The 15,480-nt window shown below is 39.8% G+C and overlaps 1 protein-coding gene across 1 annotated transcript in view; it reads right to left on the reverse strand.

The window, feature by feature from the left end:
* KIF24 (kinesin family member 24) overlaps positions 1-15,352 on the reverse strand; it is a 30,440-nt gene extending 15,088 nt beyond the window's left edge. Inside the window, exons 1-5 of the mRNA XM_074932201.1 lie at positions 15,273-15,352; positions 9,041-9,668; positions 5,654-5,843; positions 3,683-3,780; positions 1,376-1,591 (exon numbers count right to left, since the gene is read on the reverse strand). Coding sequence (XP_074788302.1) covers positions 1,376-1,591; positions 3,683-3,780; positions 5,654-5,843; positions 9,041-9,654 — 1,118 coding nt within the window. The 5' untranslated portion in view covers positions 9,655-9,668; positions 15,273-15,352. The remainder of the gene's footprint in view (positions 1-1,375; positions 1,592-3,682; positions 3,781-5,653; positions 5,844-9,040; positions 9,669-15,272) is intronic.
* Between the last annotated feature and the right edge of the window lie 128 nt (positions 15,353-15,480).

The following is a 15,480-nucleotide window of genomic DNA, read 5'->3' on the forward strand; positions in this document are numbered from 1 at the left end:
TATTTAATTTATAACATGTACCACTGATATTTCACTATTAAAGAGACATTAGCAATGCATTTCTGCTAGTTCAGGAATATAATATATAGGGAAGTAAATTATCATGCCTACATTTTAGAGTTCCTGTCCCTCTTTAAATGGCATCTCAGGCTTCTCTAGGAAGTTCAGACTGTAAGTTATGCTCTGTTCAAGTTCTCAAGAGTTTTGCACAGGATTTTAAAGCAACTCCCACAGCCACAGTCAGATTTCAGAGCACCTCTGCTATGAATCACACGGAAGTGTTACAGAATGCAGGAAAAATATAGATACAATGCACGTGGGACAAGTTTAATCTTCTTCTTCAGTGACATGTAAGATAGCTAATGGACATGCAGAGAATCTAAGGACACTCTTTCTTCCTTAGTAAATTGACTCCTTACATAACAGATTACACTACCTGTTCCTTAAAGAATGTTTTGGAAAAAGGGAACACACATGCACAGAAACAGGTGCTTCCTTTTTGAACAGATGCTCAAGTCCCCACACAGAAATCCTCTCAAGCCCTCCAGTGTCTCTAAGGATAGTGCTCTCAAGGCTGCTACAGGCCTCCAGCTGACAGGTAATGTTCCTTCAAGATCATTGAAAAGATTTCACTGCCGAGATCTTAACTCACTGTTATTTTATTTAGAGATTTCAAACCATGGTGATTTTTTTCATACCAAGTATGTACTGAGTTGTCCCAGTTTCCATTCTGGATGGAGCTCCTATAGGAATATACATCCATCCAAATGACTCTGGGGCTGAGGTGCTACTACTGAAGGGTTGGCATCATCACTTGCAGAGGCTTGCTCCTGTTGGGTCACGGGGCTGCCAGGAAAAGGCACTCAGGAAGAAGGTGAGCAGACTGCAGTGTCAAGCACAAGTGGGAGATCAGCAGGATCTTCAGAGACTAGAGTGGCAAGAGCCAAAGCTCCGCTGGCACAGCAGGAGGGACAGAGGTTATGTTTGAGCAGGGAAAGACAGGGACTCCACAGTGGTTGGGGCAGGAACTTCTGACCACAAGAACGTTTTTTCTCTACCTTTGGATGTTCAGCTATTATATTACAGCGTAAGAAAAACAGCATGAGCTCATATCTCAACCATAGGTCCTTATTCTTACTTATTTCCCCACCCTCCCAAATACTAAAAACCAGGAGCCCCTATCAATGCCATAGTATTTTAGTGTCATGTTCTGCCTTCCTCTCTAAGTAGCTCCTAGCAACAACCCTAATTAAATATGTAACATTTAGTAAAACCAGTAATGTTAAAAGCAGTTGCATGAAACAGTAACTGATTTATAAGCAGTAACTGATTCATAACCATAGGTTTATAGTAAAACATATTTTTATTTAAATACCTCTTCCTTCCATTTAGCAGGTCATAAAGCTGTCCACAGTAGATCTCATAAAAACTGATCAAAACGATGAGATCTTTCCTTGACTGTGATGCTTCCAGGTGTCTAAAGATGTCCTTGGCAGCCAAGGCGTAGAGTCCTGGGTTCCGGTGAGTACCTATCATAGTGTAGGTCTTGCCAGCACCAGTCTGCCCATATGCAAAGCAGGTTGCATTGCCTCTGTGAAGATAACTTACATTTTTAGTGTCACAACCTATTTATTCACATCTATTAGAAAATATTTTGCAGTGTCGATATCTATCTATAGTGGCCTCTTGGCAATAAAGCTTGGTTTGCTATCCTATCTGGGAAACAGTAAAACATTTAACAGTGATTCCCAAGCATGCCCTATGGAGGTCTGGCATGTCACAGACTGCTGGATCTCCTTCCTTCTTCCCAACGCTAAAAATGCATTTGAGGAAACTAACAATTCATTATTGTTCTTTTAGCTGTTTAGATCCTTAAGTATCATAGGATTATGAATGGGAATCCTACTGATTATGAATCACAGAGAAAATGACTGTGACACGAGATGCAAAACAGTCACAAGTCAGGTTCTGTATTAACATGTTGTACTGGATGAAAACTAGCACTCCTGCACTATAATTTTCTGAGCAAGGTTACTTTGTCTCTGGCTGCAGTCCTGCACGCAGCTAAATCAACCTGAAGAATTGTTGTTGCCTAGGGGAAGGTCTTGCTCTTCCTTTCCTCTGCTCCCAGCTGTGTGACCTACCCACTGACCCACCCCTGCATGTGTCGGCCCTGATGTTTGACTTTACTGCACTGAAAAAACAGAACGCTTTCCAATTTTTCGCAAGCTAATTTTCTGTTGTTTCAGTGAATTGAAGTACCTCACACAGGATCACAAAGTATTCCCAAACTGGCTTCATGTAACCTAAAGGAATGTGTCTACTGGGTGTAAGGAAGAGATCATCCCATTTCAGTGGCAGAAAGTTGTTTGGCTCACACACTGCAGCTAGCGAAACTTGAGTCTTGGCTTATTCCAGATTGTTCCAGCTTTGTCATCATATCATTTTAAGATTATAATGGCAATGTATGTAAAATGTCAAAGAGGTCTCAGAATATGGCCCCACTACCCTTCAAGCCCATCTAAATTGAGATTATTGGATGCCTACTTCTCCTTCCCCATCCTTGCTGTTACACAAGCACTGAAGCCACAAGTATGATATGAACAGATTCAGGGAAATGAATCAGCTAAAAAAAGAAATACTACAGAACAAATTATTTATTCCTCCCCCACCTTAAAAAAAGACTTTTTAGCTGGCTCAGTACCCTGGCAGAGAAATGGGTAAAAATGTAGGGCTGCAGTAAGCACAGTGAACAATTTCTTGCCAGGTTGTATTGCAGAATTAGCTCACTATGGTGTCAGATTAGACAGATGTCAGTGAAGGGGATGCAGCAGGAGGGACAGAAAAGTTAGGAAAAGCTGAGACAAAACAGTGGCGTCTCTTCTGGTGGCATTACTGGTTTAACTGTAATGTGAATTGTGCCTTTAGTGATTATTACACAGCAAGTTACAAACCTCATTCTCCTTTTTCATTTTCCTTCTCTCAAGAGCATGATACTCTGATGATGATACTTGGAGATTTTCAGTAACAGAATGCTCCATTTTGTTAATTTTCAGCATGGATATGTAATCCCTTCCTTCAAAGACTCAAAAATGTAATTATATTCAAGTTTGATATTTTGTGTGCAAATAAGATCACTCATGTAAAGCCACCATCAATTTCCCATTAATCAGAAAGTATGTAATTATGATTAAACCTCTAAGCAAATACAAATCAATAAAATAAAAATAAATCACAAGGTTATTAATAATTTCTCTTGCCCTGTGAACTGTACAAATGCATGCAAAAATATCTCACAGAAGTCTCATGAAAGAGGAAATATTACTCCTCTACAGATGAGTGTGATATATCATACAGAAGCCTTTGTTAAAGTGGAAATTAGACCTCAGAAATCTGGCACACATTTTTTTGTTCTAGGCTGGCCATGACGTCTCTTTGTTGCATCTGAGGTGCAGTTTTAATTTCCTCTGTGACTTAGATTTCTCACCAAACGTGAAGAAAGTTTTCCCTGATTTGTTTTATCAAAATTGCAATCAAAGACATTCTAAAAAGGGGAAGGTATGTGGAAAAGGTGAAATGAATGTATTTTTCAAAAGACAAAAAGTGTAAAGGAAAATAAAAGTATATGAAATTGGAAAATAATAAGGCAAAAAAATAACAGATGCAATCAATGATGCCCTACCCGTTAAAAATATGCTGAATGAGAGGATGAGCTGTCTTCATATACACATCCTGATTGGTACATGACTCCCCAAAGACTTCATCAAAATAAAAAACATGCTGAAAAAGAAATATGATCCTTACATGAAAATGAATGTTTCACGTCCCCTTCACCCCCATTCAAAAGTAAATAACAGAAGTCTTGCCAGTGACTTCATATGGCTTTGGATCAGGTACAAAATGATCTAGCACATTTACCATGCAGCATGACATATGCAGGAACACATCTTATGACTAACCGAGACTAAGAGTAGGAAAAAAAAAAACACAAAGGGAAGAAAAGATGCCTTAATTTCCCATCGTTCTGAAGCAGAACATACCACAGCTTTCTGACAAGAAAAAAAAAAAAAAAAAAAAGGGTGCTAATTAAAGGAAACCTATTCTTGAAATGAATCAGCCTGCAGATGTACAGTAAGACTGCAACAGTAAAAAGAACTCAGAGTCAATTCTTGACACCCTCAAAATTAGTCCTCAGTTGTGATTAACTTCTGCACTTCTGCAGACTTAAAACTTTCTGCACCAGAGAAGACAGAAGCTGTTCCTAAGCAAAGCTGGATTGTATTATCTCGGAAGGGGGCAAGAAAACCCAAAACTTCCCACACCCCAGATCTGACCCAAAGCAGCAGGGTCTCTGAAAACACTGCAACAGAGTAGGTTAAGAATAGTGTTTGTAGGGACAGTCATAAACATCCCATTTTCAAAGGAGCCTCCATGGACTGGTGTTTAACATTCTAATAAATTCAGTGCAGTGCAAATTAAGGTGGTAGATCTCTAGGACTGAGAATCATTTCAGCAATGCACAAAGCAACCACACTAGCCCACAGCTGGTTAAACCAGGGAGTCTCAGCAGCTACGCTCAGCTCAGAGGGCAGATGTGCTCTGTGATGGGCCTGTAGTTTGGGTCCCTCGGCTGTGGAGCTGGAATATGTCCCACCACCTCCCATTTGCTTTGTACTCCTTGCTGTGCTTTCTACAGGAGCCAGAGATGGAGGCAGGTGAGTAACCAGACTTGAAAGCAGAGAAGTTCTCCTGAGTCCTATAGAAGAGACACAGCCTGTGCCATGGCATACTTGTGTTTGGACTGTACTGACTGATAGATTTAATTTGTCTGTATCAACATAACAAAATCAATTCACAGTTATTTCAGCACTGAGATACTAAGGTTATAAGCACTTCACAAATGCCAAATATAGGTAGTCAGATGGACGGAGCGGGGTGGAGTTGCTGCATATGTCGCACCGTAAAAGGTGGTACATGAACCAGGCCCAAGAGAGCCGCAAACTGAATTTTACTGGATACTCCAAACAGTTGTTCCTAGGACCCAGACTGTAAAAATAACACCCAGTAGAGTGAGAATGGCTTGCTGCTCTCTAGAAATCAGTTCTGTTGCTGGTGCTGTCAGTCAAAAGTGAGAATGTGAACTATGACTGCACAAGATATTTGGGATTAAGAAACAAAGACCAAAAGGGAACTTAATTTTCAAAAGCATTTGAGAACAAAGGAAGGGAGGGGGATGAGAGTGTATGTGATTCATTGAAACAGACCTACAGTGCTGAAATAGTAAAAAGTGAACTCCTCACTGAAGTACCCTGGAAAGCTATCAGGAGACTCTGCAGGAGGCAATTTTCCTGCAGCAACAGCACGTAGCAAAGGGTTTTATTTTGCCACGTGCTAAGAAAGCTGCAAGAGACATGCTTTTGAGGCTTAAAATTCTGGGCTCGTGTTTTCTACCACAGGCTGGTGTAAGTCAGAAGCAATTCAAATACAGTTATGCTGAGCTCACAGAAAAGCCCACCACCTATTTCAGTCCCTTGGAGTGAATGGAGGCAGCCCTTTTCTGTTTCCCCTCATGGAAACTCCAAGCACAATTTGCTTTATCCCACCCATACATGTGACTGGCCCATAAACACAACTTCCAAGTGACGCATGTTACCTGCAAAATATATTGTGTGAGATCAACTGCCTCCTTCTTTTCATGAAGAAGCAGGGTTTCTTTATCTTTCACTGTGATGATATTAACCTCTCCACGTCGCTCCTCTCTCAGGCCTAGAGGACGTTTTCGGACACACACTCTGATTTTTTCACTCTCTGTCCATGGAGTCTCTTTCTCAGAAGTACTGGATCTACAACAATAGTGTACATTTACATTTTTAAATCAGGTTACTACAGAATCTAGAATATGCATAAATTTGTTAGCTTTATCAGATAAATGTTTCTGTCTGTAATGGTTTAGCAATAAAAACCCAAAACATGTCTCATCGTTACACAGTGAAGTTTCTGCTGTTTTTTCCTAAATAGACTGATGCCTTTTGCACACTTCTGTTAAAAGAATAGTTGTGTTAATACAGCTACATTCCTGAACTTGTTGCTGGACTGGCATATTTTCGGTTGCCCACAAACATATGATTGAAGCTGGCATAGTATGCAAGTTAATTTAATGAAATCTAATCTTACTGAAATGATTTGCAGTCATGATTAGTCAATAATGTACAGATGCAAGTATGAACAGATCTTGAAAATGAGAGGGCATAATATTTAGTAGGTTTTCCTCTTATACTGACTTTAATTCTTCCTATTATAGACTGTCAAAGAGGTTACAAATAAATGATTCAAACCAGGAAACAAGACAGTACCACCATGTTTCTATTCAGGTCAAAGAAAATTTGAAATATTGATCTCGTCATTATCTCCTCTTTGGTCTTTTCTCAGAAAAAATTATGTCATTTCAGACCACAGGCAAAATTGTGCTGTTGTTTTGGCAAGTCTACTCTAGATCTCTTCCAGACACCTGAGAAACATCAGGTCATTTCATGTTTCACTGATTAACCCAATGTGTAAATCATTTTGTGATGCAGCATAGAGAATATGCTTGAATTCAATCAAAATGTATTAATTCCACCTTTCCCATTTTCAAGCTGTCTTCAGCCAAATACATAATGATTTTCAGCCTGGATTTGAATGTCAATTTGTGAGAAAAAATAATTTTAATGAAGCTCCAACTTGCCGAAAAGTAGTGTTTCTGCCATGCTGCCCAAATGCCTTTCCACAATCTCTTAATGTAGCAACTGAAAACTAACATATACTAGTTGTCTAATAATTAAAACAAACCCACAAGTTACTCAATATCTCATTTCAACTACAAGCTTGTAGCATCATTGCTGTTGTGCTGCATGATTCCCCAGAAGCATAGGGTATGCAGATATAAATCTCAAGATGCAGTCTTCAAAGAATACACACGAGTAATCTTTACTTGTAACTGGAGTTGCTTTAATTTTAGTATAGCCTTCCCATGCAGACCAGGATCAGGCCCTGCATTTAGATGGAAAATTCTTTCCCCTGAAAAGAAAGGCAACAATACTTGAAATAAGATGCTTCGTAAGCTAGTGTGAGCTTATGGATATCACTAGGCACCAAATGTTGTCCAACAAATGATCAGAGGCTCTGAAGTTTAATTCTCATGTCAGAGGCTGGATTTCCTGACCTACATAAAGACCCTCTCGTGCTCTAAGAGGTTGAAGGAGGAAGGACTGATTGCAAGATTTGGAGAAAGTAAAAACTGAAGACTTGGGGGCTCAGTTTATGAGCGAAAAGACATAAATTCTTTCTAGTACAGAGGCACATTTAGCTGAATACGTTTTGTAGGGGAAGAGAATGCATTTTAATTCTATATGGTGAACCTGAAGTTTAGATCTTCTATTAACCTTTCTTAAATAGAAATTGTATTTTATAACAAAATATATTTTTTATTATTAGAAAAAACAAAAATCTTGACACAGATCATTAGAAATCTGATTAGACAATAGGTCAGAAGAATCATGCCCTGTTGGCTACTGCCAAAATCAAGCCATTTGCTGTGGGCAAGTGAAAAATATATTTAAACATAGTAAAAGACCTCTTTGTCTTTCTGCCATCTGAAATCATGCCAGTGTTTTCCCATGTTTCTCACAGATGAGACTAGATTAGCCTTCACAGTGGTCAGATCACAGGTGACATGGGAATGGATGGATTCAGCAAAGGAGTTAGGCACTTGCAAAAGAGGAGTCACAAACCCAAGTGTCAGCAGACTGGCCCAAGCCTGGAATGTGTAACACATACTCTGTGGTCAAAACAGGAGAAAGAGAAACTCAAGCATGTCGGGAGGAGGATGCAGAAAGCCCAGAAGATGAACCATAATGCTAGGCACAGAAGAATGTGCTTAGAAATGAACAAGAAAAGAAAGTGAGGACAATGGAGAACATGGCTCTGTCACAGGATTAAAAATCCTGAACCCCTCTAGCTGAGCCATTAGATTATATTTCACTGTTTTTTACTTGCCAGCACTATTAATCCTGCCCTTCTAGTTGTCCCTTGGCTAACTTCTAGAGAAGACAGAAAATGTGCTAAGATGTCAATATATGTAGGATGTTAGTGCACTTCTCTGGAAGGTGGGTATGAATTTTTTTCCAGCAAAGGGGAGTTCTAAACCTCTGTCTTGCATTTCACAGTTTGAGTGCTCTAACTGCTATGTCACCAGTATTTTCCCACTGTGGCAACAGCATCTATCCCTCCAGGCTACATGAATGCTCAATGAGAGTTGTAACTGACACCCTGACTCCTCGGATCCTCCCATATAACAAATCCTTCCTCACAGCCTTCCCTGATCAAGCCCCAACCTCATACAGCTACCTCTCTTCGCTGCATTTAAAAACAGAGCTGCCATGACTGCATTGAAATGAGCTTGATACTGGTAGTATGAGTGCAGAGGGGCACGTACTCTGCTGCTGAATCAGGAAAATATATTTTGTACTTTAAACATGTTGCCAGGGTAGATTTACTGGTGGTTCAAGATAACCATAGCTCCTCTTTTACCAAACACTGAGAAAAGTATGAAAGTTACAGGTCATGTGCTTGGGGAGCAGCTGCAAGGCATCCCTCTCACCATCACATCTATATTCCATCCCAGTCGTATTCATTCTGTTTCTTTTTAAAGCTCCAGTTAAGAAATTTCTTTATAAAAAATTAAGCCATCACTGTGTGTAACTTTTTTACCAGGGAAGGAAAATGGGCCAAAACATGAAATCACCAAAGCCTTATATTCCAAAAGACAATAAAGACTATTCTTAGGCAACCTTAGTGAGTAGCAGCTGGTGAAATTCAGCTGATTCCTTCTACCAGACTTGGAGAGTTGCAAGTGCTTATTAATATCCCTCTTCTCTGTAAGATTTTGCATTGCTCTGTACTGGTAGGATTGCTTATTTGGAGGTGATGAACACAGATTCTCCTCCACAATGAAGAAAAAATTAACCTGAAATATAGCAAATTAAAGGTGACTGATTATTACCTGATGCAGGAATGAGGTAGTCCATAATTATACCCTGAAATATGAGTTATTCTTTGTATGATAGGAGCTTCAGAATCCCCCAGGAAAGGAGCAATATCATCAGAAACTGTTGGACAGCTCAGGCCCTTTTTTGTGCATACTCCAGAAGTATTTAGGTCTCTTCTACTTGATCTGATCAGCTCTGAATCATGTGGTTGAATGTGTCCCAATATTTCCCCTGCACTCTTCTTCTCTTCGTTGGCACTGGGATCAGATGAACCATATGATTCAGATTCAGAGTCTTTAACTGTTCCATCCTTCTCTTCAAAGAAGGACTCAAAACGCAGCTGTCTACAGGGACCTGATCTAGTCACCTGAGGCTGAATGAAAAGGCCACTTGTTTGAAAATCTTGCTTGCTTAAGTCTTCAATGTCTTCCTCTTGCATAATTTTGATTATTCTAATGAGCTGAAAGAGTCGTTTGCGGTCATTCATGTCATGGACCCCCAGTTTGGTATAATCTTTCATGGAAACTTTGGCAAGCTCATCAATCTTCTGAAGACCGAAGGCAGCAAAATGGGGATAGTACTTTTCAAGTTCTGCCTCACAAAGGCATTCATAAAGGCATGATGCCATCTTCAAGCTAAAGTCTACAAGAAAGCAAAAAAAATAAATATTAGAGCCATATGAAACATAACATCTGACAAAGTTACTAATGAAGAAAGTACAATTCTTGATGCCATTACCTGCAGTTAGGCTAGAAGATTGTTTAACTCCAAGTTTACAATACACTAGACTGCCAAACACTACAGAATATAGCAATAGCAACAATTAACTAAACGTGAAACAAATATTTTAGAATTATAGACAATACACAACAATGTGTAAGAAATGCCCAAGGCAGTGTTACTTACTGCTGCAGAGTTCCTACATGCCTGATGTCTACTTGATGAATGCCGCAGCTACTGAAACCCTGTCCTCAAGCTACAGAATGTAAAATGCCTAATTTTAGACACTCAATTTAATATCAGAGCATGTGGTCTAGTGTGGTTCAGCTATCCCTGGTTAACTAACCAAAGAAGAAGAAACTGCATTTGTCCTCACCTCAAGCTGAATAAAGACCATTCAGCTTATACATGTACTACAGCAAAGTTCTAGTTTTGTCACATAACTGTCTCTTGTATGTCGTGAATCTTGTGCACGTTTCTAAGTGTTTCTGACAGAATAACCAAAACATTCTGCGAAATACGAAACACAGAATTTATATGGATCTTTATATGCCACTGGAACAACATACTTGCATTCTTGGGAAACCCAAAAAAGAAATATGCATCACTGAAAGGTATGCCAAAAAACCCTCAACTCTTTCACTCATGTCTCCCTAGCAATGCATTGTGCAGCTGTCTGTATCCAGATGGATTAATATCTGCAGATATTTTTACTTGTTCCATAAAATGGAAAAATGATAGCACTTCAAGTATCTGTTGCCCACTGCCTTCTTATATCTTTGTTCAGTCTAGGACCTTAGCAAATACAGCTCTTACTCATGTTTGGAGGCTACAATAACATGCAACAAAACCAAGCTATTTAAGACTAAGTTTTTCCCTCTGTAATTCAGGGTAAGTTCTTTGACAGGATTTTCACACATCTCTACAATAACATTGTATAAGAAAATAAGGTCACCAAATATCACACCCAAATATGATTCCATATCATCAACTAACATATTATGTGGAAATAATAACAACAAAACTGTAATAAAGATTATATTAAAATGATGATTGTATATTACATAAGAGGTCAAAAGGAACAGTAGAGGACATCTAAAATGACTTAGAAGCTAGAGTCTAAACTGTAGACAGCTCAAAGTACTGAGAATCTGTTAAAGATTAAAACAATTCAGATTTCTTTTGTCTGTTCTCACTCTTTACCCTAGATTACACCTAGATCTTTATATATGCTTAAGTTAAATACTGTGGCCAAAGACCAGTGCAAGAACTAATCTGGTGTTAACCTCTGTTTGAATTATAATGTTGAACACAGGAGAGAGAAGGGAGGATAAAAAGAAAACAATAAAATGGAGACACTTCCCAAAACAAGAACAGCAGACAAGGGGAGAGAACTGAGAACTTTAAGATCAAAGTTCTAATTAAAAATTAAACAAAATATACTTAAAATACCTAGAAATTACTGTAGAGACAGGTTTCCATTATTTGGTGCAACAGGGGACTAGGATTCTCAAAATATGGAAAATCCAAGTAATATAGGTACTGCAGAATATACAACAAGGTTAGTAGTGAGACATGTAAGCAGCTCTGTGTAGCTTATAGGCTGAGGTTCTGTGCCACGGGAAAGCAGCTAAATGGCTTCTTAATAAGAGCTGGCCCAGGAAGTAATATAACTGCTTCTGCTTCCCCAGATAAAATAAATCTTACTGGATTTAAGTGGTTTCAGGAGATAACTCAAGTGTCTCTCCATCCATGGCACAGCGATTTCACAACATCAGAAAATAATGGGGTAACAAATTAATTAACCACGGAAAAATATTAAGCAATCAGCATGGTGATGAGTTGCAGCATTTCTGATTACTTTAAAACTCAAGAGTGGACAATTTTCTAAAAGATTTGGTCTGGTTCATAAATGAGAGAACTCAGAGGAAATTGCAGTTGTCATTGAAACCCCTCTAGCCTTTTAATCGGAGATGCTCTAAAAGAAAGGGGTGTCTTTTTTCTCATTAAAAGAATACTTTAATTCATCCAACACTGTAGAGTTCTTTGTGTCTAAAGAAACTATTTCTAAAACAGATAAAAATTCTTCAAAATACCTTGGCTTTGTAAAGAAATGAGTATTGGTAGGTTTTCAAGAATCCTAAATTGTTAATGCCATCTTCTGGCAAAAAAAAGGTAAGACACTTTTTCACAATAAATAACAGCCGTGATTCCCTCAGTTATTGTCAGGATCGAATTTTGTTTGTTCACCTAAGAGAACATTCTTCAGTGTGCTAGTTTTATATCCAAGCCCAGGTCTTGTTCCCTGCAAAGCTATGGGTGGCCTCACTGAAAACAGTATTGAGACAAAAGCCTAAGACTTCTTAAAATAGTTGGATATAACATATTTTGAGAAAGAAGTGTGTTAGTATGGAGGTATGATTCTCCAAGAGCACTCAGTTATAAGGTCAGTCTCAGGACTAAGAAAAACTTCTCAGTCAATCTCTATGACAACATCACTTGTAATTCTTCGCTGTTCAGTGGTTGCCCTTCTCATTTTAGCTGGTAGAAAGACTCAGCTTCGCTTTGAAATTTTCACCTTCTTCTCACACAAGGGACCTGCTTTGCCACTGACAAAAAGATGCTGAAGCTGGTCAGTGAAACAGAGAAGTCAAAAAAGTCCAGAGCATCTTTACTTACTAATACATGTGTTAGCAATGAGGGAGAAACAGTTAGTGGTGATGTACCTTACTGCTGGAACATGTGAGATGTCTGAACAAGGGACCAGTCTACCACCTTTATGTGGCAAAACTGAGTTCTCTACAACTTATTTCTTATGCAAAGAAGTTTTATGAAGCTCTTAAAAGGTTGACTGATGCTGTTTATTGGGTAAGTACTTTTTGTAAAAAAGCATTAGAATTTATATAAAGGGACCAACACAAAGCACAGAATAAGATCAGAGTTTGTCACCCCAGAACTCCTCCTTTGTTTCAGTAATAGAGGGTTTTTACCGGTCATAAAGATGGGGAAAAAAGAAAAGTCAGGCATAAATAGTAGAAATAAGCGGTTACATTTTACATCTTCTGAGGGAAATCAACTTACCACAGAATTATGATCTAGGAGCTGATCCTTCATTTTAAAATGCTTTTAATTATTAGTTAGGTCTTACACAGATCTTTTCATTCTCATGGCACTTTTCAGAGTGGATAAAAGGCTGGCCTTCGAAGATACTTACTCAGTGAGTGTCAGTTACTATGGATAAAATAAATCACATAAAATCTCTACATAGACTATTTTAAGAATGAAGCAGCCTTAGACCACTATACTTTGATCCTCATTGACCTCTGATATAGTAACGATCTCAGTGCATCGTTCACCTGAATAACGTTTGCCTGGTTCGCCTGATAACATGCCCTGTTATCCCCCTGTAGCTCACTCATATTTACCTAACAATTGTAGCTGACTTCCACTGATACTCCTGAGCATGACCACTGAGACATGACACAAGTATCACTATATTCATAATTTAAACTAGAGAAATTATGTCAAAGTGAAGAAATCTTTTGTGGCACTCCTACAAATGCAAACCACGCATTTAATTCTGCAAATTAAAGATAAGATAATAATAATATATAATAATAAGATAATCATTCTGAATCATAAACTCCGGTCTGATCATCAAATAATTTTATCAGACACAATTTTCAAGGGTATATGATAAACACAGTAATTGTTAATCAGTGTACAAAACCTAAACAGTACCTCATTTTCCTTGGTATTAGGTAAATAATTTGGCTTTACAACTACTTCATAAAAACAAAAGTTAAGAACTTATACAATCTGTAAATGCATGTAGCAGGTAGGTATGTTTCCTCTCCTGACCACAACTGTAGCAGTGTATCGTACATATTACTTGTGACCACATCACCCCAAACAGCACAGGCTCTGCCCGTGCCAAAGTGTCTGCTGGTTTTTGAAGTGTTGAAGCAGAAGACCAGAATGAAATCAATCTGGTGATAATACAACAGAAAAAAGGGGGACTTATTAACTAACTCATGTCACCAGTCATCCATCTTTATTTCTTATTCATCTGAACATTAAGCTCTTTTTTAACTCTAATCCAAAACCAAATCTGACTTAGCTCTCCAGAAGTCAATGGTTAATTTGCTCTCCCAGAGCATCACACAGAATGCTTTACCTTTAATCATTCTGACCCCATTCCTTAGAAACTAGGGTATTCCTGTGAAGAACGGGATTAGGTTATGGTTGTACTTTTATAAACACGAGCTCCATAGTAAAAGATAATCTGTATTGTAACACGAGGTCATCATTTCAGTTTAATGCAGTAGGTAGGGATCTATGAAAGAGTGAGGTTGCAGCAGATCCCTGTGTAAACTCATAGGATTACACTATGCAACTCCATGTGCACGTACGCAACACAGTACTAAATGTTCTACTACTTGTCAGAACAAGTGTAGCAGCCTGTTTTGAAGGAACAAAGCTGACTACAAGCAATAGATAAACAGTTTTGGTATAGTAAAACTAATTGGAGAGGAGGGAATACTTCTAATGTTAAATGACTGTTTTACTGTTGGACCACGATGCAGATCTTTTCCTTGCAGCAACACTCCCTACTTCCTTTCCTACTGACATACCTAACACAGAGCTGGTTATTAAAACTAGTCTGCTCTTTGAAACAGACTTGAAAACAACTAAATATTGGGGTTTTTTTGTTTTCCAACAGAGTAATTTCAATTGGCAAGAGACCGCTATTTTTTATAATCAGCCCTTCATACTAAGTATAGTTTGGTGACCTCAGCAGAAGAGACTCCATCCTACAGCTGATCCCCGACAACTGCTTAAAACAACAGCTGCATGGAAATGGGAAGTGTCTAATATTCAACCACACGCTAAGAAAATAATCTATGAGTTATATTGGGATGCTGATTATTTGAAAATTGTGCCTGAGCTTCTCCTGCCAGTAAGATTTACCAAATGGCTTTCAAAATTTATTTTATAATTGTATCAAAACAAACTGTGGTGCATCTGGAGTTACACTGTGTGACTGAGAGGGGGCATGGTTACTGAATTTAGCCCCACTGGGATTTATAGCTTCTCTCACTGAATTTAGTCCCAGACTGAGGAACTGTATAGCTTCACCCCCTGGATGAAGGGATGCAGGGCTGAGACAGGGGCCTCGCACCCCGCTGCCAGGCCCCTCCCGCAGCGGCCGGCTCGCCCTTGAGTTCCGCTGTGTGTGGGCTCTCCCCCCACCCTTCCCTGCGCTTATCCACCTCGGGTTTTTTCCTCTCTGCCCCGCACAGTCCAGAGTCGGGCGGGGCCCAAAGGAGAGGGCGGCCCAGCAGACCCCACCGCAGCCAGCTCGGGCTCCGCGAACGGGACAGGGCTGAGGGAAGCCACGGCGCTGCCCCACCGCGCCCGGGGAGGGTGACGGCCCCTGGGACAAGTCGCCCCCTCCCTCAGCACGGCCGTCCCCTTCACCTCACGGCAGACACCCCCCGCCATCCGCCGCGCCTCCCCACTCACCTGCCGCGGCGCCGTTCGGCAGCAGCGACTAGGCCGCGTCTCTATAGCAACAACGCTTTTCCCGCTTCAAACGCTCGCGCGCACCGTCGCACCGCAGCCAGCGAATCGAAGGAGGGAGAGGCGCGGACGGGGCGTGTCTCGGCGGGGAGAAACCAATCCGAGGTCTCCGCGGCCGGAGGAGGCGGAGCCTAGAGGAAGGCGGGCGGCG

Source organism: Athene noctua, chromosome Z (assembly GCF_965140245.1).
Source record: "Athene noctua chromosome Z, bAthNoc1.hap1.1, whole genome shotgun sequence".
Lineage (NCBI taxonomy): Eukaryota > Metazoa > Chordata > Aves > Strigiformes > Strigidae > Athene > Athene noctua.